The 25,619-nt window shown below is 42.7% G+C and overlaps 2 protein-coding genes across 3 annotated transcripts; one reads left to right on the forward strand and one right to left on the reverse strand.

Moving 5' to 3' along the window:
- Positions 1–844: 844 nt before the first annotated feature.
- Positions 845–7,108, forward strand: LOC147983615 (uncharacterized). Its single transcript, XM_087543040.1, has 2 exons — positions 845–1,021; positions 3,278–7,108. The coding sequence occupies exon 2, from the start codon at positions 3,434–3,436 to the stop codon at positions 6,728–6,730; it is 3,297 nt and encodes a 1,098-aa protein (XP_087399166.1). The 5' UTR covers positions 845–1,021; positions 3,278–3,433; the 3' UTR covers positions 6,731–7,108.
- Positions 7,109–9,996: 2,888 nt separating this feature from the next.
- Positions 9,997–20,297, reverse strand: LOC125530093 (transducin family protein / WD-40 repeat family protein). 2 transcript variants are annotated; one of them, XM_087543042.1, is made up of 24 exons: positions 20,133–20,297; positions 19,818–19,978; positions 19,395–19,479; positions 18,882–18,935; positions 17,892–17,983; positions 17,682–17,785; positions 17,143–17,218; positions 16,348–16,801; positions 15,407–15,742; positions 15,119–15,322; positions 14,941–15,039; positions 14,767–14,839; positions 13,873–14,000; positions 13,476–13,767; positions 13,173–13,393; positions 12,968–13,095; positions 12,308–12,422; positions 11,712–11,767; positions 11,495–11,588; positions 11,225–11,414; positions 11,064–11,147; positions 10,884–10,981; positions 10,740–10,802; positions 9,997–10,588 (listed from the first exon to the last, which is right to left on the reverse strand). In XM_087543042.1, the coding sequence occupies exons 1-24, from the start codon at positions 20,169–20,171 to the stop codon at positions 10,481–10,483; spliced, it is 3,354 nt and encodes a 1,117-aa protein (XP_087399168.1). In that variant the 5' UTR covers positions 20,172–20,297; the 3' UTR covers positions 9,997–10,480. The 2 variants fall into 2 exon arrangements, with proteins under 2 accessions (XP_087399168.1, XP_087399167.1); XM_087543041.1 differs by having other exon boundaries at positions 10,884–10,984.
- Positions 20,298–25,619: the final 5,322 nt, after the last annotated feature.

Consider the following 25,619-nt stretch of genomic DNA (forward strand, 5'->3'; position numbering starts at 1 on the left):
GGCGAGGGGGGGGGGGTATTACGACATGTGCGGGGGGCGAGCTGGAACCGGCATGCTCTGCACCCAGCTGCAACTATCGTGCCGGCATGCTTTCCTTGAACGACGATGCTGCAGTGAGACGACGACGCAAGGCTGCTACCGCGCCTCGCTCACACTAGACGCACTCGCGGCTATCTTGGCAGAGGCGAGCGAGTCATGGTGTTTTATCCAGCCGTTGACCAAGCGTTAAGAGAGGTAGGTAAATGATTCGAGATATCAACGACGGGGGAGGAGGAGGGGGGCGGCCGGCCGAAACTTTCGACCGGCGCACCGGCGCCTAATAGTGCCCTTCGATTTAAGGTAGTACCTATAGGTGGCCAAACGGGCCGGGATAATTGGGTCGGCCCGGTAGCACGGCCGACACGGGCACGGGCCTGGCACGGCACAACACGTGCTAAACGTGCCAGGCCCGGCATGCGGCACGCCAGGGACGTGCCTGGGCCTGAAGGCCGAGCACGCGGGCCAGCACGACACGACCCGATTATCTTTTATTTTTTATTTTTTTATGTATCCCAATGTGGCCTAACAGGTAAAAATAGGCTTAAAAACGCACAGTGCGCAAAAAAGGAGGCAGATTAGCGGGCCTAGCGGGCCGGTGGGCCGGCCCAATTAGCATATGGGTCGTGCCTAGGCTGCAGGCTGCAGCACACGGGCTGGCACGACCCGTATAATAATCATGTCTCGGCGGGCCGGGCCGTGCCAGGCACGATTAGGATGGGCCTAGCCGGGTCAGGCCGGGCCGGCCCGTTTGGCCAGCTATGGTAGTACCCCAATTTGAGGGGCAAATTACCAAGAAACTGCCACTAGTGGCCGCCCGCACCAGACGAGTCGTCCTCTCTGTTGCTCGATCCCCCAACTCCCCCACACTAGGGCTCGCGCCGCCGCCGCGTCGCCCGACAGCCCGCCCCGGCCGCTGGCCTCGACGCACGCCTCGCCCGACTCCGCCCCCGTCCACTGGCCTCGGCGCCCGACGTCGCCTCAGGTGAGCTCTCTCCTCTCTGTCGCCGCTCTACTCTGTCTCCTAGATGGATGGATGTATGAATGGACGAACTGGATGCATGTTTCCTCTCTGCTCTGTCTCCTAGATGGATGGATGGATGGATGGATGAATGGATGCAACTAGATTTGAGATTAGTTTCTTCTTCCTGTGCTGATCGAATTCCAATCCTATGCATGGGCGAGTGTTCCAATGGCGTGGTAGGAGCAGAAGATGTAGCATCCATTGCGTCCCCTCCGGCAGCCCCTCCCGGGTTCCTCCCACAAACCCTTTCCTCCTCTCAGGCCGCCGCCTCTCCCGAACCACGCGGCCCCAAACCCTACTTTACTGTATCTAGCCCTGCAATATTTGGCCCCTCTAATCTCGTTTATGTGAACAGCGAGTTTTTTTCCCCGCTTTTTTCCGGGAATGTGCTCGGTGAGTTTGTGCCCTGTAATTTCCGAAATTGATACATGTAGTGTTTATTTGGGCTGTGGGGGCAGCTGCACACAGCAGCATGGACTACAGCAGCATTGGCGAAGTTTATGATGTTACCCGTCATCCATGACTACATGGTGCTGGTTGTCGCAATGCAACTGTCATATTTTTGCATTCTGTTGGTTTTGATTGTTTGAATGTTGCTGCGGTTAGTGTTGGTTGTATGTTTCACTGGTTGTTTGAGTGCTCTTGTAGTCTCGTAATCCCTTTACATCCTGTTGGTACTGAGGTGTACCTATGTCATAGTTTAGAAATTACACATATACATGCATTTAAATTTTATGCCAAAGTAAATGAAAGGAATGAAAGAAGGAATATGATTGCAAATATTTTTCTTACCACAATCTTTGCAGTAGCTGTACAATGCTTGTTCTGAGAGGATGCCATAGGAAATTGGTGTGCTTAGTGATGATGAATGAACACATTGGTTTAGTAGGTTTTTGCCGAGAGATATGGTAATGATGATGGAGTGGCAATTTAATTTGCCTGCAGATATCTAGTTTCATCTGCTTCCTGTGGTATGCGCCTGTATTTTGGTCATATTGGAAGTTCTCACCTCAGTGAGTATGTCTTTGAGTTTTTCTTATAGATAAGTATATCTATATAGCACTGACACAGATGGCCCAGTGCTTTGTCCTTTTAGGTACTCTACCCATGCAAATGCAGTTAACCATAATTTAACATCTCCATGAAATGACCTTACATGATCCGGAAATGGATCCAGATGGGACCGGACTCCTGAAGCAAGTCGTCTATTTGGCTGGCTCCAAGGTGGAATCTGGATGTAGGATTGAACCTGAAGCATGTAGTATCTGCCGGATCTAGAAATTCCCTGGATACTTTCTTGTATTACAAATCCAGTAGTGCTCTCTAGTCGTTCTCATCTCTTCTTACACCTGAGACAGCCCATCTGAGTCGCTGCCAAGATGCCCCAAATTTTCCTTGAACAACCCATGTTTTCACACGTCTTACTTTGGGCTCATCAAACTCCTTTCTGCACATGGGAACATGGCAAGTTTTTTCTTTTCATCTAGAGTTGTCGAGAATGGCACTGTATTTACTTGACAAGATAATCCATTACTTCTCTATTTGTTTCTAGTGGGTTATGCCACTTTCCGGTCATTCTTTTGTCACTAAATCACATGCAATACAAACTATACTATGGTGTTGTACATCGACGAGCTGATAATAGCTTGCTACAAACATTTTCTGGTGATAGCAAACTACGGTACTGCATAAACAACTTACGAAGAACGCTGGCCACGTAGCTGATTATAAATAACAATTCGCTCTTCCTTACTCTAATCAGTGGTGCATAAGGTTGATGTGAAATATATCTTTTGTCAATCTTGTTCACATGTCTTTTTTTGCTGGTATTGCCTTTTGATGTGTCACAAAATAGATGATGTTTTAGCATTGACTCGTTCTCAAATATGTATTCTTGGCCATGCGTATATGTTAGTAGAAACTTGTAGTTTAATATGATGGAAATATATTTCATGAAAATTCTAATATTTCTACTTTCATCTTACCAATCTAACTATTATTTTATCTACTACTAGTCAAAGTTAAACAAATTTGACTGCATGCTTTCTAGGAAGCTATCTACTTATGAACGGAGGGAATATATCATATGTGGTCTCGTATACTAGGTTTTGCACTCAAGCAATCTTGACTTATTGTTATGGAATCCACAAATGCGTGTGTTTTTAGGTGTTAAATTTTCAGATACTAAGAATTATTCTTTCCTTCTTAAATTTGTAGGTCCTGATGCAGTAATTTTTCAGTCATATTGTTATTCGAGAAATTGATCCAGATGTGCGCATCCGTTATCTGCTCTGAAGCTTGAGTCAGAGGATACTCATTTCCATCTGATATCACTTCATGTGAGAGCTTCGCGGTATTTTTTTGGCAGTGATTATGATGGAATGCAACAGAGAAGAGGCTTCCATGGCCAGGGAAATTGCTGTAAAGAAGTTGGAAGATAAAGACTTCGCTGGTGCCCGAAAGATTGCACTTAAAGCTCAGATGCTATTTCCAGAGCTTGAAAATATATCTCAGCTGTTAAGTGTTTGCACTGTACACTGTGCAGCAGAGGCAAGGGTGAATGGAGAGCCGGACTGGTATGCAATCCTTCAAGTGGAGGCAACAACAGATCATGCTAACATAAGAAAGCAATACCTCAGGCTTGCCTTTTCACTCCATCCCGATAAAAACTGTTTTCCTGGTGCTGAAGCTGCTTTCAAGTTGGTTGCTGAAGCTCATACAATATTGTGTGATCAAACAAAGCGATCTCATTATGATATCAGAAGGCAGTATGCTTCCAGAAAAGTGCCGAAGCAAGCTACACAGCAACAAAAGAAGAGTGGCACACGCAAATGCGATGTACCTGGGCATGTACTGACTTTTTGGACCATATGTGCTCATTGTCAGATGCGATATCAGTATCACAACCATGTCCTAAACACTCTGATCCGCTGTCTGAACTGCCAAAATAATTTCTTTGCATACAAGTACAACTTACAAGAACAGTATGCGCCGACTTCATCGAGTGTACCCACTAATTCTCAAGTTCCAACGAAGACGTTTCCAAGTCAACAAGGCCGCCGTGTGAAGCTTTCTTCTGCACAGGAAACCGCAGGTGCGAATCCAAGGATGAATGTGGCCCAAGGTGACGGTTACATGAAAGGGTATAGCAGGCCAACCATGGGCGAGAAAGCTAGTCAGTCAAGAACGACAAGCGGGCAAAGTCAATTTTCAGCAATGAATCAGGAAAAACCTGCTGTACCGACTGCAAATGAACATATGGGTGGATGGTCAATACCAGATCCTCCTGATCCTAGCATCATTGGCAGACCAAAGTCAGGTAGAGCAGATGCATCTGCAGCTTCAAATGCTATGAATGTCCCTAGTCAGTCAAGAACGACAAGCGGGCAAAGTCAATTTTCAGCAATGAATCAAGAAAAACCTGCTGTACCGACTGCAAATGAACATATGGGTGGATGGTCAATACCAGATCCTCCTGATCCAAGCATCATTGGCAGACCAAAGTCAGGTAGAGCAGATGCATCTGCAGCTTCAAATGATATGAATGTCCCTGGTCCTGCAAAGCTTTCATCTACAGGTGTTAACACATATGCCAAAATAAGGATAAATGTGGCAGAATGCGATATAAAAGGGCATGACAATCCTAGTGGCGAGAAGGAAGCTAACGAGTCATATATTACAAAGGGGAAAGTTGAAATTCCAGCAAAGACTCAAAGTAAATCTTGTGTCCAAACTGTAAACATGAACACAGGTGTTTTTGACAGAAAGAACTCGGGTGTAGAGGATGTATCTACAGTGTTAAATGCTGCGGGATCCCCCGTTCTCCGGAGATCAGCTAGGAGGACACAAGATGCTGATGGCAGTAGTAGCCTCAACTGTAATAGCAAAAAGAAGCGAAGAAAGAATAATTGTCCATCTAATGCTGATTTGAATGGGAAGCAAATATTTGATGATAATGTCACTAACGTTGACAGGCAATCGGTTCCATCTGATGTGTCTGGCAAAGTAGACACCCAAGAGGAAGCTAAAACTCCAGATATAGGTGATCAGGACAATATCAGGGCAGAAGTTACAGATACTGTTGGTCAGAATCAACCTTGCTATTCTGTGAAGCTTTCTTTCCCTGACGCAGAATTTTTCGATTTTGAGAAGTTGAGGGATGCTAGTCTGTTTGCAACTGGTCAGATCTGGGCCCTTTATGATAACCTTGATGGCATGCCAAGATATTATGCTAGAATAAAAAGTTTGGATGCCTCCAACTTTAAAGTTCATCTCACTTGGCTGGAGCGCATTGCAATGAATGAAGCAGAGGAGAAATGGTCTGATGAAGAACTGCCCGTTGCTTGTGGAAGCTTTAGCTTAGGAACAACAGAGATGTCACAAGACAGACTCATGTTTTCGCATATTGTTTCATGGACAAAAGGCAAACGAAGGAAATATGAAGTACATCCCAGTAAGGGTGAGGTATGGGCTCTTTATAAGGGATGGAACATGCAGTGGGGATCAGATGCAGATAATCATAGATCCTATGAATATGAAGTCGTGGAAGTCATGTCAGATTTCTCAGTTAGTGCTGGCGTTACTGTTGTCCCATTGGTCAGGATTGAAGGCTTTGTGAGCTTATTTGCGACAGTTAAGGAGAAATCTGAAATTGTGGTAGCACCAAGTGAGCTACTTCGTTTTTCTCACAGTGTTCCGTTTTATAGGACAAATGGGAATGAGAAAGTTGGTGTCCCTGGAGGTTTTCTGGAACTTGACACTGCATGTCTCCCCATTGACCTGGATGCAGCGTTTCCTTGTGTTTCTCTTCACTCCTGCATGTCCCCTGGCAAGAAAGAGGGCAGCACATCCATTGATTTGAGCACTGACAGTGCAAGCAGTAGAGGAAAACATGAATATGTTTCTTCTGAGCCAAACACATCCTTGCAGAGAAATCCCAATGGTCCTAATGCTTTAGGTGACTTCTCTGAGCAAAATAGTCCCTCCTTAGTTTATACATATCCTGATTCTGAATTCTATAACTTCGAAGAATGCCGCTCATGTGAGAAGTTTGAACGTGGACAAATATGGGCTTTATACAGTGATGTTGACAACTTTCCTAAGTTCTATGGCTGGGTAAGCAAAGTCGAGCTAGAACCTTTCAAAGTGTATTTGACCTGGCTTGAAGCTTGTCCCCAAGTGGAGCAGGAGAAACAGTGGTTGGAGCAGGATATACCAGTCAGCTGTGGTAAATTTAAAATTCGAAGCTGGAAAACCATGTACGAAACAAACGATACTTTCTCTCATTTAGTATGCACGGGACATGATCCAAACCAGCAGATTGAAATTGTTCCGCAAGTAGGTGAGATTTGGGTCATCTACATGAACTGGACACCTGACTGGACTCCCTCGAGCCCTCATGCTTGCGGATTTGAGATCGGTGAGATCATTGAGCGCACTGAAGCTAGCACAAAAGTTTCTCTTCTTACTCAGGTCAATGGTTACACAGCGGTGTTCAAGCCTGGCAAGCGAAAGAGAGTTGTGGAGATACCTACAGGGCACAATCTGAAGTTCTCTCACCGGGTGCCCTCGTTCTGTCTGACGGAAGAAAATGGCGGCAAGCTCGGCGGCTTCTATGAGCTGGATTCAGCCTCTGTTCCAGATGTCTTCCTTTACAAGGATGCCCAATGACATGCCGATGGAAAAGCTCAAACCCTGCCAATATATTCTGACTAGAATCGTGTCTTATTCCGCTGTCAGTTTTTTCTACAGTACTCCCTCCGTAAACAAATATAAGAGCGTTTAGATCACTACTTTAGTGATCTAAACACTCTAATATTTCTTTACAGAGGGAGTACATATATATGCCGGTCAGCTTTAGTCTATTTGAAACCATGTTAGCATTCTATTGCAGACTTGCAGTGCCCTGTCTTACCGGTGGTGGTGAAGTATGAGGTAAACTAATGCCTACTAGCGGGCGGAGGCGTGTGCCGCCGCACCCGTCAGTAAGCCTGAGACAGTCTTTGTCGGTTTCATCTATGGAAGAAAATTTAAATAGTTTGCTCGGGATAGAGTTGGCGGTGTGAAAGTTCTTGATCAAAACTGTTCATTTTAGCGCAAAGTTTAGCACATCTGTTCTACTCGAGTTGTTCTTTACTGGGATTGGTTTGTGCCCTAGTTTTGGCATATGGGGAATGGCTATAGCTCATTCATCTGTTGCATTCTTAGTACCCAGCAATATACAGTTAGTACATATATGCAGAACAGGAAGCAACATCATAAGATGCTGGATTTGAAACACTTTTCACTGCATCTGCAGATTAGTTGCATCCCCTTCGTTGGTCCCTGAAACGAACAACTATTTTTTGGTAGATCTGTTGCTAATAAGGCTATCTTATTATATTAAACCCATTAAGAGGCGTTAGAATGGTGGCCAACTAGCTACGCCATGTGGTGCATGCTGATTGGTCACGGTGAGAAAGTTGTTTTAGAGTTTTTTGAATGGTAGGAAGACTCTTTTTTGAGAAAAGTTTTTCTAGGCTTTTTCTTTTTCTTTTTAAGATGGATGTGATGTCTACATAGTGCGAGAATATTTTTTACATGATGGTGAGGTGTTAGAGGCGCTAGAATGGTGGCCAACTAGCTAACCAGCTACCCATGTGGCGCATGCTGGTTGGTCACGGTGAGAGTTTATTAAATGGTAGGAAGACTTTTTTTTGAGAAAAATTTTTCTAGGCTTTTTCTTTTTCCTTTTAAGATGGATGTGATGTCTACGTAATGCGAGAATATTTTTTAAATTTTTTGACATGATGGTAATGTGCGTATAGCTTCCTCGCAAGCGGCTTGCAATGGCGGACCTCAACCACTAGTTAGCTATTAGGCATGGCATGGTTGGGTGTATTTTGATATAATTAGCATATACTTACCCTTTTCTCTATTTAGACCCTGTAGCAGCATCATTGTTGGTTTTTTTCTTCATCTGGAGTAGCTGCGTCGTTGGACGAATAATGGTGAGTGGACATGCGGCTACGCGCGGTTGGTATCCACGCCGCTCGCCCCCCGCGTGATTCGTGCAACTCCAATACGCACTAGCCGTATAACGTGCGGTATTGACGCGTATCACTCACCTGACATGCGCAGCACATGGCAGGGCTTGGCATTGAACCGAGCAGTTGGGCTCTACCATCCCAGCCCCAACGGCTAGCTGCGAGACGCTCCCTGCTGAGTTTTTTAAACAACTGGCTTGCTTATAAACTCTCATGCCGACCAACCATTCTATCTATCTTCATTTCTCTCATCTCGCCGAAGCCACACACCATGTGTTCATCAAAGTCCCAGGTTAGCTCCACACCTCCTGCGTCGGTGTATCGGCACGTTGGGGTCATCTGATTTCGCATGCGTCGGTACGTTGGCATGTAACACTGCTTGAACAGAATCAAGCATGGCAGAAGAACCTTTTCATCCTGGGCGTCGTGAACCTGCTGCTCATGGCCACGATCTGCATGCACAAGTTTGTGATGAAAGGGTCATTAAGACGATACGTAGTGACGGATGGATACGTTATTAGTCGCGCGAGTCAGTGGAAAATTGTTTTAACCATGACAAGAAACAGGGACGACATTGGCCACGCGCGACGTGTGCACCACATCCACCCCAACGGCAATAATTCATCTCTCGGTCAGCCGACATGCATTAAGGCAAATAAATAATGTCGTAATGCTTGGGGATCCAGACAAACAAGAGATTAAAACAGGTGTTCGCGTACCCTCGTGGGCAGAACAAAGCAATGCATCAGGCAAATGGTTTTGACGGACTAACCTCATCTCACTCTGTGAAGAACCCATCTCCACTCCTAACTCTTTTCTTCCGCAGTCGATGGCTTGGGAGAAATCTGCAGTGCCAGGAACAATATCAAGGTTTGAAATTGCTGACCAGTAACAATATGGGGCACGTGCTCAATCACATCCACCCAGCCCCGAGAGCAGTTATTCCATCGCCCGGGTCGCCGTGTGCGTCGCGTATTCATACCATAGTAAATGACGCCCCGGGCCACTGCCTTTGTGTATAAGTATAACACGACGTATTTGCCGAGCCGTATTTGCGAATGGGCTATATTAATTAGCCATCGCGACGCACGCGCGGACGGGCTGGATTTCGGCAGCGCGTGGCAGGATTCCACCTCCCCTTTAAGATACAGAAGTTGTTGGGGGGGGGGGGGGGGGGTAGTGAAGCAAACCTACTGAAGAATTTCATAGTCTAGGAGCGTCCATTTTGCTTCATTATTTCTACTGTAATTTGTCTTATTTCAATGTTATATTTCATATTATAGTGCAATTCTAATGCAATCTCTCTCTCTTAAAATGCAAGTTATACAAAAGAGAGGGAGATTACCGGCAGTTGAAATTCTGAACCTAAAATAACAACCGAAGAGATAACAATTTTCCAGAGCTTAAAATTAAGTGTGGATTTTTGAAGAATTATTTGAAATATATAACGGAATTATGGAGCAGCATGGTTTAAAATACATAATTACCATTTATAAAGTCTGTCTTACGGGCAGAAATGTGATCAGTTTCTTGAGGGGATCAACCGGTATCGAAACTGACTTACCGTGATCTGTTTCCTGAGGGGATCGACCAGTATCGAAACTGACTTACCATGGAACTCGATTGAAGGGGATTTGTTACCGCTCAAAGTGAATCCAACAAAAGTTAAATGGTACAAGGTTGCGCTGTAACCAAATGACGGGTGAAAATGTACGAACCAAACACCTCCTTAGGTTCATGTAGCTCCTTATATATACTCCCTCTGTAAGGACATATAAGTGTTTATATCACTGCTCTAGTAATCTAAACGCTCTTATATTTCTTTACGGAGGGGGTATATGGCACTGCACCCACACGTGGCGACAGATGAATCAAAACAAAAAACAAAACAAAAAACATACACATTGCAACTTGACAATCAAAGTTCAAGTATTAGTCAACAGAAGGCGTCACATCAGATACCACCAACTAACAATGCCACACGGGCTCTTTGAAGTTTCTCAATGTAAGCCGTTCAGTTTATTGTCTCCTTTTACCTTTACAGACAGAACGAACGACTGAATGACCACACAAAAGAAATAATGTACGGTAAGTAGGTTCCGCCCGCGCTTTCCACCCATGGTGCATATGATTACATGGTGATATACAACATAAACCTAAGCTAATGCATCCAAACAAGCCATGCTGTCTGTCTGTCAGTGGCAAGGTAGACAATCACCTTGACAAGCTGCAGTTGTCCATGAACATAAATATACACAGCACAAAGACGGGGCCGAATGGGCGGAACTATGCCACGACAAATAATAACAACCCGCAAATAAGGCATTCCCAAGTACCAAGAGCTGGACGTACTTTGCGTAGGATAGGATGCAGTGATGTGAAAACCCCGAATAGTTTACAGTTTCCACCACTTCTTGTTCTCCATTGTTTTCGCGAGTTCCTGGGCAAGTGAAGCGAAATTTTCCGCCCCGTCTTGAAGCTCTGCGGTCCGCTGGCTTATTCTCTGGTACAAAGGCGATTAGCTAATGAGGCTTTTCTTGTTCAAGAAATGGTTACAAGAGAAGACGAGTTGACCAACGAAAATCAGAAACATATACAGTCTGGGGGTACCAGCCTGGTGTGCATAGAGTGTGTTACGGAATTCGTTATTTTACCTCGAGTTTCTCCTGCCGCTGCATGAGCTTATCCTTCGCATGGGCAGCTGCTGCTGTTGCATCCTGCAAAAGGAAACCTTAAGAGTCAGCTTAGAGAGAGAGGGAGACAGAGATCACGACGAATCGCAATGTTGATGGAATTACCCCGCCAAACTTATATTTGGTGAGAATTTCTTGGGTACTTCTCATTCTTGGTTTGTCAGCATCACTTGATCCTTCAAACAGTTTCGCTCTCTCGTCCTCTACTGCACAAGTGTAGGCATAAACTGATAAACATGAACAGTTCAAAAGGCGTGTTTCCAAAAACCAAGACATACGCCCAACCTGTTGCTTTCTTATTCATGTGAGAAGCAGAGGATGATGCTGGCGGAGGAGATAGGGGCACTTCATCATCAATTTCTATGTCATCTGCATTGAAGCGCTTTTGGATAAATAGGCAGCACTACAGGCAAACGCTTTACAAAAACAAGGAGAGGGGGCGAGACCAATTGACAGTTCTTCTATTGGATCATCAGGATAAGCTAGTGATGGTTCAACATATGGTCCTTTCAAGAAAATCGACTCCAATAGTTCACTGGGGGTTTGGGAATTGAAACTTTTTCTCAGGTTTGCATTTTCATCCGCTTTGCCTTTTAATCCTTTTATAATGCCACCAATAACTCCTGCCGCTGGATTCTGCACCAGAAGTTTCATGTTAAGTCAAACTGTACAGGGTATCATAGCATATAGGTTGAGGGGATTAGACAATTGCCTACCTGCTTTCCTTTCTGGTCTGTCGAGATGCTCATAGCTGCTTCAGCTGCTGCTGCAAGTACCTTATCATGAAGGCATGGCAATGATTCTGGAATCCTAAAATGATTACGAAACATTAGTTAAATACCACTGGGTCGGGTCTAAGAAGTATCAAGCTAAATAGACTCAAACTGAAACAGGACCAGACATGTGGGAATCAAGAAAGAAAAATTTAAGTACCTGAAGTCATTCTCTGAGGCTATAAGAGAGATGATTGCAAATTCAGATCCATTAACCTGTGGCGGGAGACATACTAGAAAACTGAGGGGGGTATTTTACAGCACAGTCGATATTGAAGCTAACATAACTGAAGAACGAATCTGGATTAACTAATAGAGATGAAACAAAGTTGGGCACCCTCAACTTTGCTTGCCACAAAGAAAACATGTCATGGAGCGTTTGGTTATCCGGCAAGCGCTTGCTTAGCCTGGCCAAGCAAGGGAGCGATGGATTTGGTTCCTGAGCTAGATTGCCTTGTTACCAGCGGTTTCCAGCTTTTTCTTCTATCGGGCGAGCGAGCCAAATCAGCTAGCCTCCGTCGGCAAGGCTAGCTTTGCCTAGTGAGGTAAACTAGCAAGGGATCCAAACGCACCCTCACTCATTTTAGGCACCGTTATTCTGGGTTAGAACTAAGCTAAGGTTACCCAGATAGTGATGTGGAAAGCCAACACTAGTATAAAGCATAATCAAAATAATACTTTGATACAATGCGGTGGCAATTTAGCAAACAGTCAAAAGTTGAACACCAAGTCACAAAGGCAAGCAGAACAATTTACCAGAGCAATTTGTCCATTTGAGGAGCTCATGGTTTTATCCATGCCAGTCTTGTAACTCCATCTTAGTAATTCCATCAAGGAGCTCTCAGCGAGAATATCTAGGCTTGGCAAAGATCTGTCATGACAAGTGAAAAACAGTTAAGGTATGGGCAAAACTTCACCAGGCCCTTGCATGGATGTACACACCTACAGGTAAACAGATGATGACACCTGAAAAGTCACCCTTTTGAAATCTTGAAAATATACACAAGATATTCTAAAAGAAAGAATACTGTGAAGATTTACAATCAAAGACTATCTTTTATCTATAACAAACTCATATTCCCAAAAAATTATTCATGGTGATGTACATGAGACATAGGGAACAACAAATAAGATGATGGTAGTATTACCAGGTTGTACTTTGTAGATTTATTAACTATAGCAATCTAAATTTCGACAAGCATGTGAAAAGAAAAGTCCATGTAAACGTGCAGTAAGAGCAAATAAATGTATAAAGGGAATCCGTTCTACACCATCATACTTTGACAATAAGTGTCATATTAGTTAATCCACATGATTACAATATGAAATCGTAAGGACAACATGGGAGACACCTTCATATTAAAATTTCTAGCATACCAAGCAATGAAGCAAATAACATGACAAAATCATAACTACCTCAATTCTATGATGCCTGTCTGATAAAATAATATCAACCCACAAGCTTTATCATCCTTATTCTTAAAAATTGCTGACCAGCAGCATTTTTTTGTGAGCTTGGTTTTATGTAGATGCTTGTTGCTTCCCTGATGAGAAAAGAACATAACCAATAAGCTTTAGAAGTTTGAAATTTCAAAGTAGTTCGCATATGCCAAGTATGCACCTGAATCAATGATGCCAGAGAAAATAAAAGCACCACATCCTCGAAGCAGACCAAAAGAAGTGAATCTGAACCGCCACTCTGTGGATGTAGAGAAGCACTTTTCTTGTTAGTTTCAGCTCCTTGTACTTGCTTTTGGTCGAGAACATGTTCTTTCCCTGTCTGACTTTGACATGGGAGCTTGTCTTCTGGTAATTGGGCTTGCTCTTCATCTGAAGCACCATCTAAACCCAGAACTTACAGAAATTATGAGTTGATCTAGGGGGATGGGGGTAGAAGTTAGCATAGTGAATAGAAATCACTTACCTATGAGGACATACATCAAAAGTGCAGAAGATTGCTTCTCATCTAGCAGAAGTGAATTTATGATCAGACCACTTGTGCTGTCAACTACAGTAAGACGTGCATCCTTACTTAAGGAAAGTACAACATCTGTTGGAAATTTTGCATTTGTAGCAATCTCTTTCTGGGACGGGCCTGCTTTTGCAGCAGATGCACCTACACTGTAGATGCTTACTGAAACCACAGGAGAATTTGTTCCTGATGTACAATCCACAGAGAATATCACGGACAGTTGACTCGCATCAAACATTGCCACCTTTGAGAAGACAAACCAAGGCATAATAATAATTAGTTAGTTGCAAATGGTACGTACAACCTTCAAATAAATAGTGAAAGTTCAGAGACCTTAAGGGAAATATACCTGGCCATTTTGATACCCTACTGCAAGGGCCTCTCCTGAAGATGTAAATCTGAGAGAACGCACGGGGGAATTTGATGCCATAAAGGCAACATGGCAATGGAACCCTCTCCCATGATGAACAGCATGAACTGAAAGAAAAACACCAGAAGGTTAAGAAAAACGAAATGAACCACATACCCACCAAAAGTGGTTTTTATAAATGCCCTGATGAGATTCTCTAGCACGGAAAAAAGTGAACACGAAAATGAGCAGGACTGGATGCCTCCTATACGATAACAAAAGAAAGCAAATTTGACATGGACTTGTTTTCATAAGGAGCTGGCAGTAAAAAAAGGCACATGGAAAATATATCTTGAACAAAAAAGAACACTTGGAAATATGTCCTTTTACGAGATGTCACTTACGCATTATCTTGTAATCAGGGTTTTACATATACATGGATTACTACTGAACCAGATGTTGAATAGTAAAACAGGCAGCACCAAACACATTTTTTACCAGAATACCAGAAAAATTACTAGGATATAATGGCCTATATTATCATTACAATGATAAAGCACTCAAAAGATTTCTTTTCTCTGCATATAGCTTGACAAGGGAGTATGGTGCAGTTGAGATCGTTTCCTGCCTATAGACAGGTTGCATCAGTGCTTCACTGCCTCACTGCCTCTACAAATATATTGCCATCTCTCAGACTGACCATCAAGAAAGAGTGTGTGATAATCAAAGCAAACTGGAAGCCCAGAAGGCAACATCATGAGGGCAACTTTGCTGTTGTCTCGTATTGACTGACCTAATTTTTTTAATACATACGGGATGATGGAGAGGAAACAAACAAAGAGGAAGTGCAAATATAATTTAATTTGCACTTATGCCTTCATGTGCAGTATTTACCTTCCTGCTTAGATCCACTCACAAAGTGAAAGCTGGAATCCCCACTGTTCTCTTGAAGTTTATACATGCGGACCTACAACGTTACAAAAATATACAAGATACTTAGACAGTATTGAATATGCTGCTGACAACCAATAACTTGGACTGACCCATAAATTTTAATAGTAGACTAACCAGACCACTTGTTGTGCCAACAGCAAAAGTCATGTTTAATGAACAAAAAGCCAGCGATGATACAGAGGCATTTGCTCCATCCAAAATAACATCAGGCACCTGAAGTAATAATAGTTTTAGTATTCTTGCATTGATCTAGTAGTCATCAGTCGACAACTAAGAACACGGTAGAAGTGACCTTTGCATCCAAGACAAACATTGGCATCAGAATAGGAAAAGTTGCATCCCATATTCTCACAGAACCATCTTGATAGCCTGCAACATATATTCTTTCAACTGCATGATCTTCCTTCAGTGACATTTCACTAGGAACCCCACCAGTCAAAGGCCATTTCATATTCCCTGATATTGGAGGTGCGACAATTTGCCTAGCACAAAATTTCTACCAAAAAACATGAATATATGATCTGGTAAAAAGGTTGCAGTTAAGTAGAGTGAAATGTCAAGAATCCACACAAAACTGTACCTTCAGTGAAATACTTGGATGCTCTCTCCCAGTTAGTGAATACATATTCGTAACTGTTATGCTGGGATCAATTGTTGGAACTACGACTGGAAATTTCTGTGCCTCAGGCTGAGCATATTCCTCTTCTGATTTCCGTGCAGAAAATAGAGCACCACCATCATAGAAATTTAACTGTCCAGGATTTGTCAATATAAAAAGTGCAGAAGTTCGTGTTTTATCTGGAACCCCAGTATCTGGAATAAGAATCATATCAGCAAAGGATCCATCAAGTTTGAGGTCCACCCGCGACGCACATCTTACTGACTCTAATCCATTAGATGATTCCAGACTAAGAACCTACAAGAGAATACAATTTTTCATTGAACAAGGTAAAGTTTTCCAAACTCCACCGCTGAAAAACAATACGCCATACATATTGTTTGTGCTCAGAAAAGTAACTTCGCTAGATATATGATACACATATATTTGTACAGCAAAATCTAGATACATAATTGCTCGCATCTGAACAAAACATAACTACCAAGTTGTTTCGACCTCCGAATTGGTTGCCTCTAAGGCATACACTCATGTCCATATTTGCTATCGCTGGAAATTATCTTGGATAGGAAACATTTGCCCTAACCTGTGTACGCCATGTAGCAATGCAAATTAGTTCACTGGTTCTACATTAACATATCAACAGCCAGATGAGCCAAATGTGGGTGTTCTAATTGAGTTCAGATGAGCTAGAAATACTCCCTCTGTCCCATAATGTAAGACGTTTTTGCAAGCTAACAAACCATAATGTAAGACATTTTTGCAACGGAGGGAGTAGTTTTTTGCAAGTTGGTAAAGGAGCAAACAGCTATACTTGAGTACACTTTGCGATGCATCAGTTGCATGCATGCCTAGAAGATTACATGAAATAGAAAAGATAGATGAGAATGAAACAAGACACAAACCGTCAGAACTTCTTCAGACCCCATATCATCGCCACCGTATACAAAAAGTTTCCCGCCTTTAGTGGTGTCTTTTGCTGACCCAGCAGACCAGTGCAAGACAATAACAGGAAGCCTGCGACTCCCAGAAGCCAGCTGCAGCTTAACAACGTTAGACGAAACATCAGTTTGTTTGCCTTGTCTAGAGGATACTGCAGTCATATCCCATAGAAGTATGTCTCCAGTTATATAGCCAACAGCAACAGTTGAACCCCCTCTCGATGCCCAACAAAGAGAGCAAATTTCTCTCTCTTCCTCATTCTCGTCAACATTATCTATTTGATCTTCACTGGCATGTGTTTGAGCGCCAGTGACTTGACCCTTCATATGCAAATCCCCGTAGCCTCGAACAGCAACTGCATGGTCCTCTGACACATCCCAAAGAACTAAGAATCCTTTCTCGTATGCAATTAGCACCCTGAAGCATATAAAAAAGCAGCTCATTCATGTGTTTCAGATTGGCAAACTGAATTGTGATAAAGTGTGACACATATTAGAGGAATCTGATGAAAACAACGGCACAGTTCATCTTTCTAAATTTCTGCTTGAAACATTGATTATTCACGAATCGTTTCCATGTTAACAAAGGTAGCTGAGTATAGTATTATAGCCTCCTTGTATCATTTTGTGTTTTTTCATATGTTTGACCATCCTAATATGATGTAATATCAGCCAGCATACTATTTACTAATGAAAAAAACTTATATAGTCAACGGTTATAACAAAAAATTCAGGAGCTCCATTTCATGATGATCTTACCTGGTGCCCAAGGTGTTAGGTTGAGGCAGTATTCCAACGATAGGTTGAGTATCAAGCAACGGAACACCAGCTGCTTCTGTGAAGAAATTGGACCAATAATATCATGTTTAAGCCTCAAAGCAGTATAAGATAAGCAAAAAATAAGATGTGTTGATTCATTGAAACACTTGCAAGTTCAGATGTAAAAGGTCATAGGAACTGATAATTGGATAAGATGAACTCAATTGGAGTGTGTAAGATATCAACTGCCAGTGCTCCAAATAAAAGAGTAGTATGAACCGGAAATACCCTTAAATAGAAATAACATTGCTCAAGTCCAGTAAAAAAAGTTCAGACTTCAGATTAACTCAAGCCATTTACTTATGTAGTTGTGCAAAATATCCAATATTTCAGTGGAAGATTGAAACTTCAGAGTATCGGATTACAATTTTAACTTCATACTGCTATAATATTAACATGAACTTGGATACATAGACAGAAGAAAATTAAAATTTGTTAATTAATATCTGTTGATAGAGACACATGAAACAGCAGTATACCAGCTAAGGAATGTATAGAAACATTGTAAGGCATCTTTTGAAGCTTCCCATCATATACATCATACTTTAATACAGAAAGCAGACCATTCTCATCTCCAAGGTACCTGAATGTGATGAACAAATTTGAGATACAGATAAAAAGTTAGAAAGTGGTCCATACAGCTACTAAATTAAGAATGTGAAAGAATGATTTTCCTGTCCATAGCTCACATCAGAAAGGTCCCCTCTATGACTGAAAAAGCAGTTATATTGGTGTCCCACTGGGAAGAATGAAATAGCTGCCTGAATTCAAGATTCCACACCTACAAGAGAAAAAGGACACACGCATATTACATGCAAACTTCTAAAACAAGATGGAGTAAACCACTGTATGAACATCATAATATTTTAACGTTATGAACATGCTATTTAGTCAAAGCCTCAAAGGTACAGGCAAAATTTGCAAGTGGTTGCCAGCAATGATAGTAACTACCCTCGACATATTCTTCTTAAGGAGAATAATCAAATATACACAAAAAAGAAAGGTAGATTTGTCAACTAAGCACGCCCGAAGGAAGAAGAGATGGCTTGGCATGCCTGTAACAGTAAGCATCAGGTGCTAGGCGACAGTTGACACTCTTCTTCGAATGAAACCCAAGGATTAAACGATGTCTGTGTTTCAGATGTGAGATAGGAATATGAAAGCATGCATTTTTTATTTCATTTTTGCGAAGTCGCATAGGCTGAGCACTTGGCAAATTTTTTGTATCGGATGCGCTTCTTCAGCACCATATAAATAGGTATTTCCTTCTGAGTCTCTTTCCCAATATTGCACAATTCAGATTGGCGATTATCTATATTTTTGGTGAGTTAACATTCTAACAAGAATTACTGTCGGTATCTAACTGAACTTTAGGCACTATAAAAAGATGGCAAGGACCTTGTGTGGACAGAGAAAAATTGCCCCACATCAATAAGCAGACTGCATTCTGACATGCTGAAGTGAGCTTAGAATCTTCACATGTTGTATTTAAACAGCATATAATGTGGAAAGTTGGTGTGTCGACCAATCCATGAGCATGAATGCATTGCGCATCTTATGGTACATATAAGAGTGGTGATAGCCTCCAAAGTAAAAGGGAAAAACTTTCTCAAAAAAGCAGAAGGATGAAAAAGAAAAGAAAATTGAATACAAGAAAGAGCTATCTCTCAATGCCATACCTGGATTTCATTCTCATTAGAAACTGCAATTAGTAGCCCCTGGTTTTGTATAAACTGCAATACATAACAATCCATTACTCACTTTTACAACTGGCAATCAGATCTAGGGTTTTAGAGGTTACGAAAAAGGTAAGCAAGTAAAAAGTAGCTAGTCACTAGTGCAACATGCAAAAGTAGCTTCTGGTGGTACACAGTTGCTTCAGAGAACTATATAATTAAGGCAGGCGGTGAAAGTGTACTTAGAATTTACTGGGGCAAGTAACTATATTAAAGGGACTTCAAGGATTGTATTGCTAAGAGTTTCAATCTAAGATAAAAACGACTTCACTGGAAAAGGAACACTCTCCACTTCAAACCAACCGAAACTGGAAAAAAAAACCTGAACATTTTTGCCATAGAGTTTATGTTGTACATGTGCATGGTGAGAGTAGAGAACAATTGGCATGGTCAGGCCAATCACATAAATCTATCTTGGTAGGAGAAAAGATTCAGTCATTGGATGAAGTGCCAAACCTGAAGATACTTGTATGGCATACTCTTTGGCGATATGAGGATGCCTTCGATATTATCACCTCCAAAGATTTTTATCCTCCCATCCCTGCAGTTTGAAGCGCAGTCACCGTCAATTCAACAGGAAGCGAACACAACATGGACACAGAAAATGTGCTCAACGGCTTGTTCGTATTTGTATTAGCTCGACTCGAGCAATGATCCGAACCGCAATAAGGCTTCAAGCTTAAGAGTTGAACACAGGACGGCACACTACAAATGTATGACCTGCTTTACATGCTCATTTGGATGTCTTGTTACATGACAAGAAATGGTTTGTTGCTCGGGCTCAGATGGTGGTAACGCAACTTGACAGAGATATCAGCTTCGGTTTTACTTATTTTGCAGTGTAGGCAAAGTTAGGACGAGTGGAGGTTGGGGGCTCACAGCGTCCCGACGGCGAGGAGCCGCTGCACGGGGTCGAACTCCATGACGGAGGCGGCGTAGGGGACGCCGTAGTGGAGCGCGATCTGCGCGTCCAGCTGGGCCACATCGCCGGCCGCCCCTCCTCCTCCTCCACCGCCTCCTCCTTTTTCTCCCCCTCCTCCCTGCAGCAACAGCCAAGCACACGGAATCACCAACACGGCCACGGGCAGCGGCAGAAGAAAAGAAAACTCCGCCGGCCAGCCCCGGCGAAGATGATCTGGTCGAGGTTCCCCCAAATCTGACGGGATGGAGCGAGAGAGGGGGACGGGGCGAGACCTGGTGCAGCTTCTTATGCAGGAAGCGCTTCGCGAACATCGGGGACGGGGCGGTTCGATGCCGGCGGCGGCGGCGGCGACGGCGACGGCGGCGAGGACTGGTGACTGGTTCGCAGCAGGAGCGGGTGAGGAGAAGACGAAAGGGGGCGAGAGCGACTATGGTAAGCGGGTACGGCAACGGAGACGTGCCGGGTCGGGCTCAACGCCCAACCACGTGCCGAGTTGGGCCCGCGGCAGCCCATGGTTGGTCAACCCACCAAACCAAAGGCGTCGTACTCCTAAAAAAAACCAAAGGCATCATATTCGACTCTTTCCGATTTTTGTCTAAAAAAAAGAGGCACTTTTTTTCCCAATACAACAGGAATCGCCGTAGGTTCAAGGCTCGACCGGTGTTCTTCGTTTCTTTCATTTTCTTTTCTCCTAGATTTTTCAAGGGTTTTCTTTGGGCTTTTTTATTCTGGTCTCATTGGTTTTCTTCGTTTTCTTTCTCTTGCTTTTCTACATTTGGTTTTCTTGTTGCTTTTTTGGTTTTCCTTGATTAATTTTTGTTTCTTTGTTGAATTTTATCGGTATGTTTTCTTTCAACACATGTCTACTTTTTCTCGGAACAGAATGTACGTTTTTAGAGCACGTGTTAAATATTTTTCTGATACACGTTGGACACTTTTCAAAAATACATAATGGACATTTTTTGTAAATAGATGTTTTCAACACTTTTTGGAATCCATGGTAACAATTTTCCAAATACACGGGGTGCATTTTTTAAATGGCAATAAATTTTTTTCTAAAACTAAGTGAACATTTTTCTACATCGTATAAACATTTTGAAATTTTCACAGACATTCCCTATAAACGCATGAATATTTCTTGAAATGTTACGACACATTTTATAATGAAAATAAATACTTTTTTAACCTATGCGAACATTTTTTACATTTGTATATATCATATTTTATAATGTAAAGGACATTTTTTGAATCCTGGGAATATTTCTGTCAAATGTGACGTACATTTTGTTAATGGAAGGAAAGCAACTATGGTAAGCGGGCACGGCAACGGATACGCGCCGGTGGTGGGGCACACCGAAACCAGCCAGAGGCCCGACCATGTACTGAGTTGGGCCTGCGGTGACCCATGTTTCGTCAACCCCGAAGGCATCGTAGGTGCCTTTTTCGTTTTCCTTCTCTCGTTTACCAATTTTGGGTTTCTCTGTTTCTCTTTTGGGGACTGCTATGCGTCCGCCGGCGGATTTTTTAAAAAGATCCACCGGCTCGAGAGCCATTGAATTTGATACAATCAATCAGCCAAATGTCTTTCTCTGTTTTCCAATAAAGGACTTGTTGCGGAAACATTTTCAACAGGGGTTATGTTGTGTTTTTTTCTTTACAACATAGGTTGTATTGTGGGTTTTTTTTTTTGCAACATGAGTCGTGTTGCAAAAAAAAAAAAATCACCCTCCCTAGTGTGAGCCACAACAGTATTGCGAGCAATTAGATTTGATACAATCAATCAGCTAAACGTCTTTCTTTACTTTGCAGCAAAGGTCTTGTCAATGTTCAAGAAATCGTTAACTGGTAGTTGCTCGGTCGGTTTAGGAGTAGCGATTAATCGGTGAATTGGCCTATTAACTAGATTAATCGGTCGATCATTGATCGATAGATTGAATAGAAACTTGCCAACATATGTCTAGATTTTTTAATGTATTATACCATACTCTCATGCTCCCAGCTATGTAGTATACCAAAATATGCAGCTATACACATATGAAAAGCATAGAGAGGAGGTAAAATTATTAATCCTATCTATTAAGGAGCGGCATGGTGCCAGAAGGGGTTATGGGCCAAAAATTTGGCCTTTGTTTGCTCATCCGTTAATGGGCCAGCAGGGATTAATCGGCATGACAACTGATTAATCGGTCTAACTGGCTAATTAATCAGCCTGACAAGTTAACGCGACGAATAGGTCTTATTCGATTCGGCCATGCTATAAGTAGCGATTAACTGGCCTATTAACTGATTAATCGGGTGAATTCTTGAACAGTGGGTCTTGTTGCGAAAGACATTTGCAACAGGGGTTATGTTACGTTTTTTTCTTTGCAACATTTGCAACAGGTGTTATTTTTTTGTGTCAACATTACCCAAACATTTATAAAAAAATGTATACAAATATTTTAAAACAAAAACCAGAAAAATTATTTGGACGTCGGAACATTTTTTCATTGACACGAACATTTATTTTGAAAGTTATCCACATATTTTAAAACTGTACTAACATTTTTTTATACTATGTCAATATTTTTAAAAATTCATCTTTCCAAATTTTGTAAGTAAATTTAAGTTTTTAAAAATATGCAATTAATTTAAAATAAAAGAAGAAAAAAACTCGAGTGACATTAGAAGGACGAAACACATTCTACGGGTGTGGCCCACCACAGGCACCCTGTGAAGAAAATATGCCCTAGAGACAATAATAAAGTTATTATTTATTTCCTTATATCATGATAAACGTTTATTATTCATGCTAGAATTGTATTAACCGGAAACATAATACTTGTGTGAATACATAGGCAAACAGAGTGTCACTAGTATGCCTCTACTTGACTAGCTCGTTGATCAAAGATGGTTATGTTTCTTAGTCATTGACATGAGTTGTCATTTGATTAACGGGATCACATCATTAGGAGAATGATGTGATTGACTTGACCCATTCCGTTAGCTTAGCACTTGATCGTTTAGTATGTTGCTATTGCTTTCTTCATGACTTATACATGTTCCTATAACTATGAGATTATGCAACTCCCGTTTAACGGAGGAACACTTTGTGTGCTATCAGACGTCACAACGTAACTGAGTGATTATAAAGGTGCTCTACAGGTGTCTCCGAAGATACTTGTTGGGTTGGCGTATTTCGAGATTAGGATTTGTCACTCCGATTGTTGGAGAGGTATCTCTAGGCCCTCTCGGTAATACACATCACTTAAGCCTTGCAAGCATTGCAACTAATGAGTTAGTTGTGAGATGATGTATTACAGAACGAGTAAAGATACTTGCCGGTAACGAGATTGAATTAGGTATCGAGATACCGGCGATCGAATCTTGGGCAAGTAACATACCGATGACAAAGGGAACAACGTATGTTGTTATGCGGTTTGACCGATAAAAATCTTCGTAGAATATGTGGGAGCCAATATGAGCATCCATGTTCCGCTATTGGTTATTGACCGAAGACATGTGTCGGTCATGTCTACATAGTTCTCGAACCCGTAGGGTCCGCACGCTTAACGTTTCGATGACAGTTATATTATGAGTTTATATGTTTTGATGTACTGAAGGTTGTTCGGAGTCCCGGATATGATCACGGACATGACGAGGAGTCTCAAAATGGTCGAGACATGAAGATTGATATATTGGAAGCCTATATTTGGATATCGGAAGTGTTCCGGGTGAAATCCGAATTTTACCGGAGTACCAAGGGGTTACCGGAACCCCCCGGGGGCTTAATGGGCCATAGTGGGCCTTTGTGGAGAAGAGGAGAGGCGGCCAGGGCAGGGTCGCGTGCCCCTGCCCCCTAGTCCGAATAGGACAAGGAGGGGGGCGGCGCCCCCCTTTCCTTCCTTTCCCCCTCCACTCCTAATCCAACAAGGAAAAGGGAGGGAGTCCTACTCCCGGTAGGAGTAGGACTCCTCCTGGCGCGCCCCCTCCTGGCCGGCCGCGCCTCCCCCCTTGCTCCTTTATATACGGGGCAGGGGGCACCCTAGAGACACAGCAATTGATTGTTTGATCTTTTAGCCGTGTGCGGTGCCCCCTCCACCATAGTCCACCTCGATAATACTATAGCGGTGCTTAGGCGAAGCCCTGCGTCGGTAGAACATCATCATCGTCACCACGCCGTCGTGCTGACGAAACTCTCCCTCAACACTCGGCTGGATCGGAGTTCGAGGGACGTCATCGGGCTGAACGTGTGCTGAACTCGGAGGTACCGTGCGTTCGGTACTTGATCGGTCGATCATGAAAACGTACGACTACATCAACCGTGTTGTGCTAACGCTTCCGCTTTCGGTCTACGAGGGTACGTGGACAACACTCTCCCCTCTCGTTGCTTTGCATCTCCATGATCTTGCGTGTGCGTAGGAATTTTTTTGAAATTACTACGTTCCCCAACAGTGGCATCAGAGCCAGGTTTTATGCGTTGATATTATATGCACGAGTAGAACACAAGTGAGTTGTGGGCGATATAAGTCATACTGCTTACCAGCATGTCATACTTTGGTTCGGCGGTATTGTTGGATGAAGCGGCCCGGACCGACATTACGCGTACGCTTACGCGAGACTGGTTCTACCGACGTGCTTTGCACACAGGTGGCTGGCGGGTGTCAGTTTCTCCAACTTTAGTTGAACCGAGTGTGGCTACGCCCGACCCTTGCGAAGGTTAAAACATCACCAACTTGACAAACTATCGTTGTGGTTTTGATGCGTAGGTAAGAACGGTTCTTGCTAAGCCCAATAGCAGCCACGTAAAACTTGCAACAACAAAGTAGAGGACGTCTAACTTGTTTTTGCAGGGCATGTTGTGATGTGATATGGTCAAGACATGATGCTAAATTTTATTGTATGAGATAATCATGTTTTGTAACCGAGTTATCGACAACTGGTAGGAGCCATATGATTGTCGCTTTATTGTATGCAATGCAATCACACTGTAATGCTTTACTTTATCACTAAGCGGTAGCGATAGTCGTAGAAGCATAAGATTGGTGAGACGACAACGATGCTACGATGGAGATCAAGGTGTCGCGCCGGTGACGATGGTGATCATGACAGTGCTTCGGAGATGGAGATCACAAGCACAAGATGATGATGACCATATCATATCACTTATATTGATTGCATGTGATGTTTATCTTTTATGCATCTTATCTTGCTTTGATTGACGGTAGCATTATAAGATGATCTCTCACTAAATTTCAAGATAAAAGTGTTCTCCCTGAGTACGCACCATTGCCAAAGTTCATCGTGCCAGACACCATGTGATGATCGGGTGTGATAAGCTGTACGTCCATCTACAACGGGTGCAAGCCAGTTTTGCACACGCAGAATACTCAAGTTAAACTTGACGAGCCTAGCATATGCAGATATGGCCTCGGAACACTGAGACCGAAAGGTCGAGCGTGAATCATATAGTAGATATGATCAACATAGTGATGTTCACCATTGAAAGCTACTCCATTTCACGTGATGATCGGTTATGGTTTAGTTGATTTGGATCACGTGATCACTTAGAGGATTAGAGGGATGCCTATCTAAGTGGGAGTTATTAAGTAATATGATTAATTGAACTTAAATTTATCATGAACTTAGTACCTGATAGTATCTTGCTTGTCTATGTTTATTGTAGATAGATGGCCCGTGCTATTGTTCCATTGAATTTTAATGCGTTCCTTGAGAAAGCAAAGTTGAAAGATGATGGTAGCAATTACACGGACTGGGTC

Source organism: Triticum urartu, chromosome 2A (genome assembly GCF_056163025.1).
Source record: "Triticum urartu cultivar PI428250 chromosome 2A, HENAU_Tu73, whole genome shotgun sequence".
Lineage (NCBI taxonomy): Eukaryota > Viridiplantae > Streptophyta > Magnoliopsida > Poales > Poaceae > Triticum > Triticum urartu.

What these genes read in the sequence shown, in the direction of transcription:
- LOC147983615 (XM_087543040.1), top strand. Translation starts at nt 3,434, where the DNA reads ATGATGGAATGCAACAGAGAAGAGGCTTCCATGGCCAGGGAAATTGCT.
- LOC125530093 (XM_087543041.1), bottom strand. Translation starts at nt 20,171, where the DNA reads ATGTTCGCGAAGCGCTTCCTGCATAAGAAGCTGCACCAG. An exon ending in GGTCTGAAGAAGTTCTGACG is followed by an intron (nt 15,743 to 16,347) that starts GTTTGTGTCTTG and finishes ATTCTCTTGTAG; the next exon opens with GTTCTTAGTCTGGAATCATC. An exon ending in TAGGGTATCAAAATGGCCAG is followed by an intron (nt 13,768 to 13,872) that starts GTATATTTCCCT and finishes GTCTTCTCAAAG; the next exon opens with GTGGCAATGTTTGATGCGAG.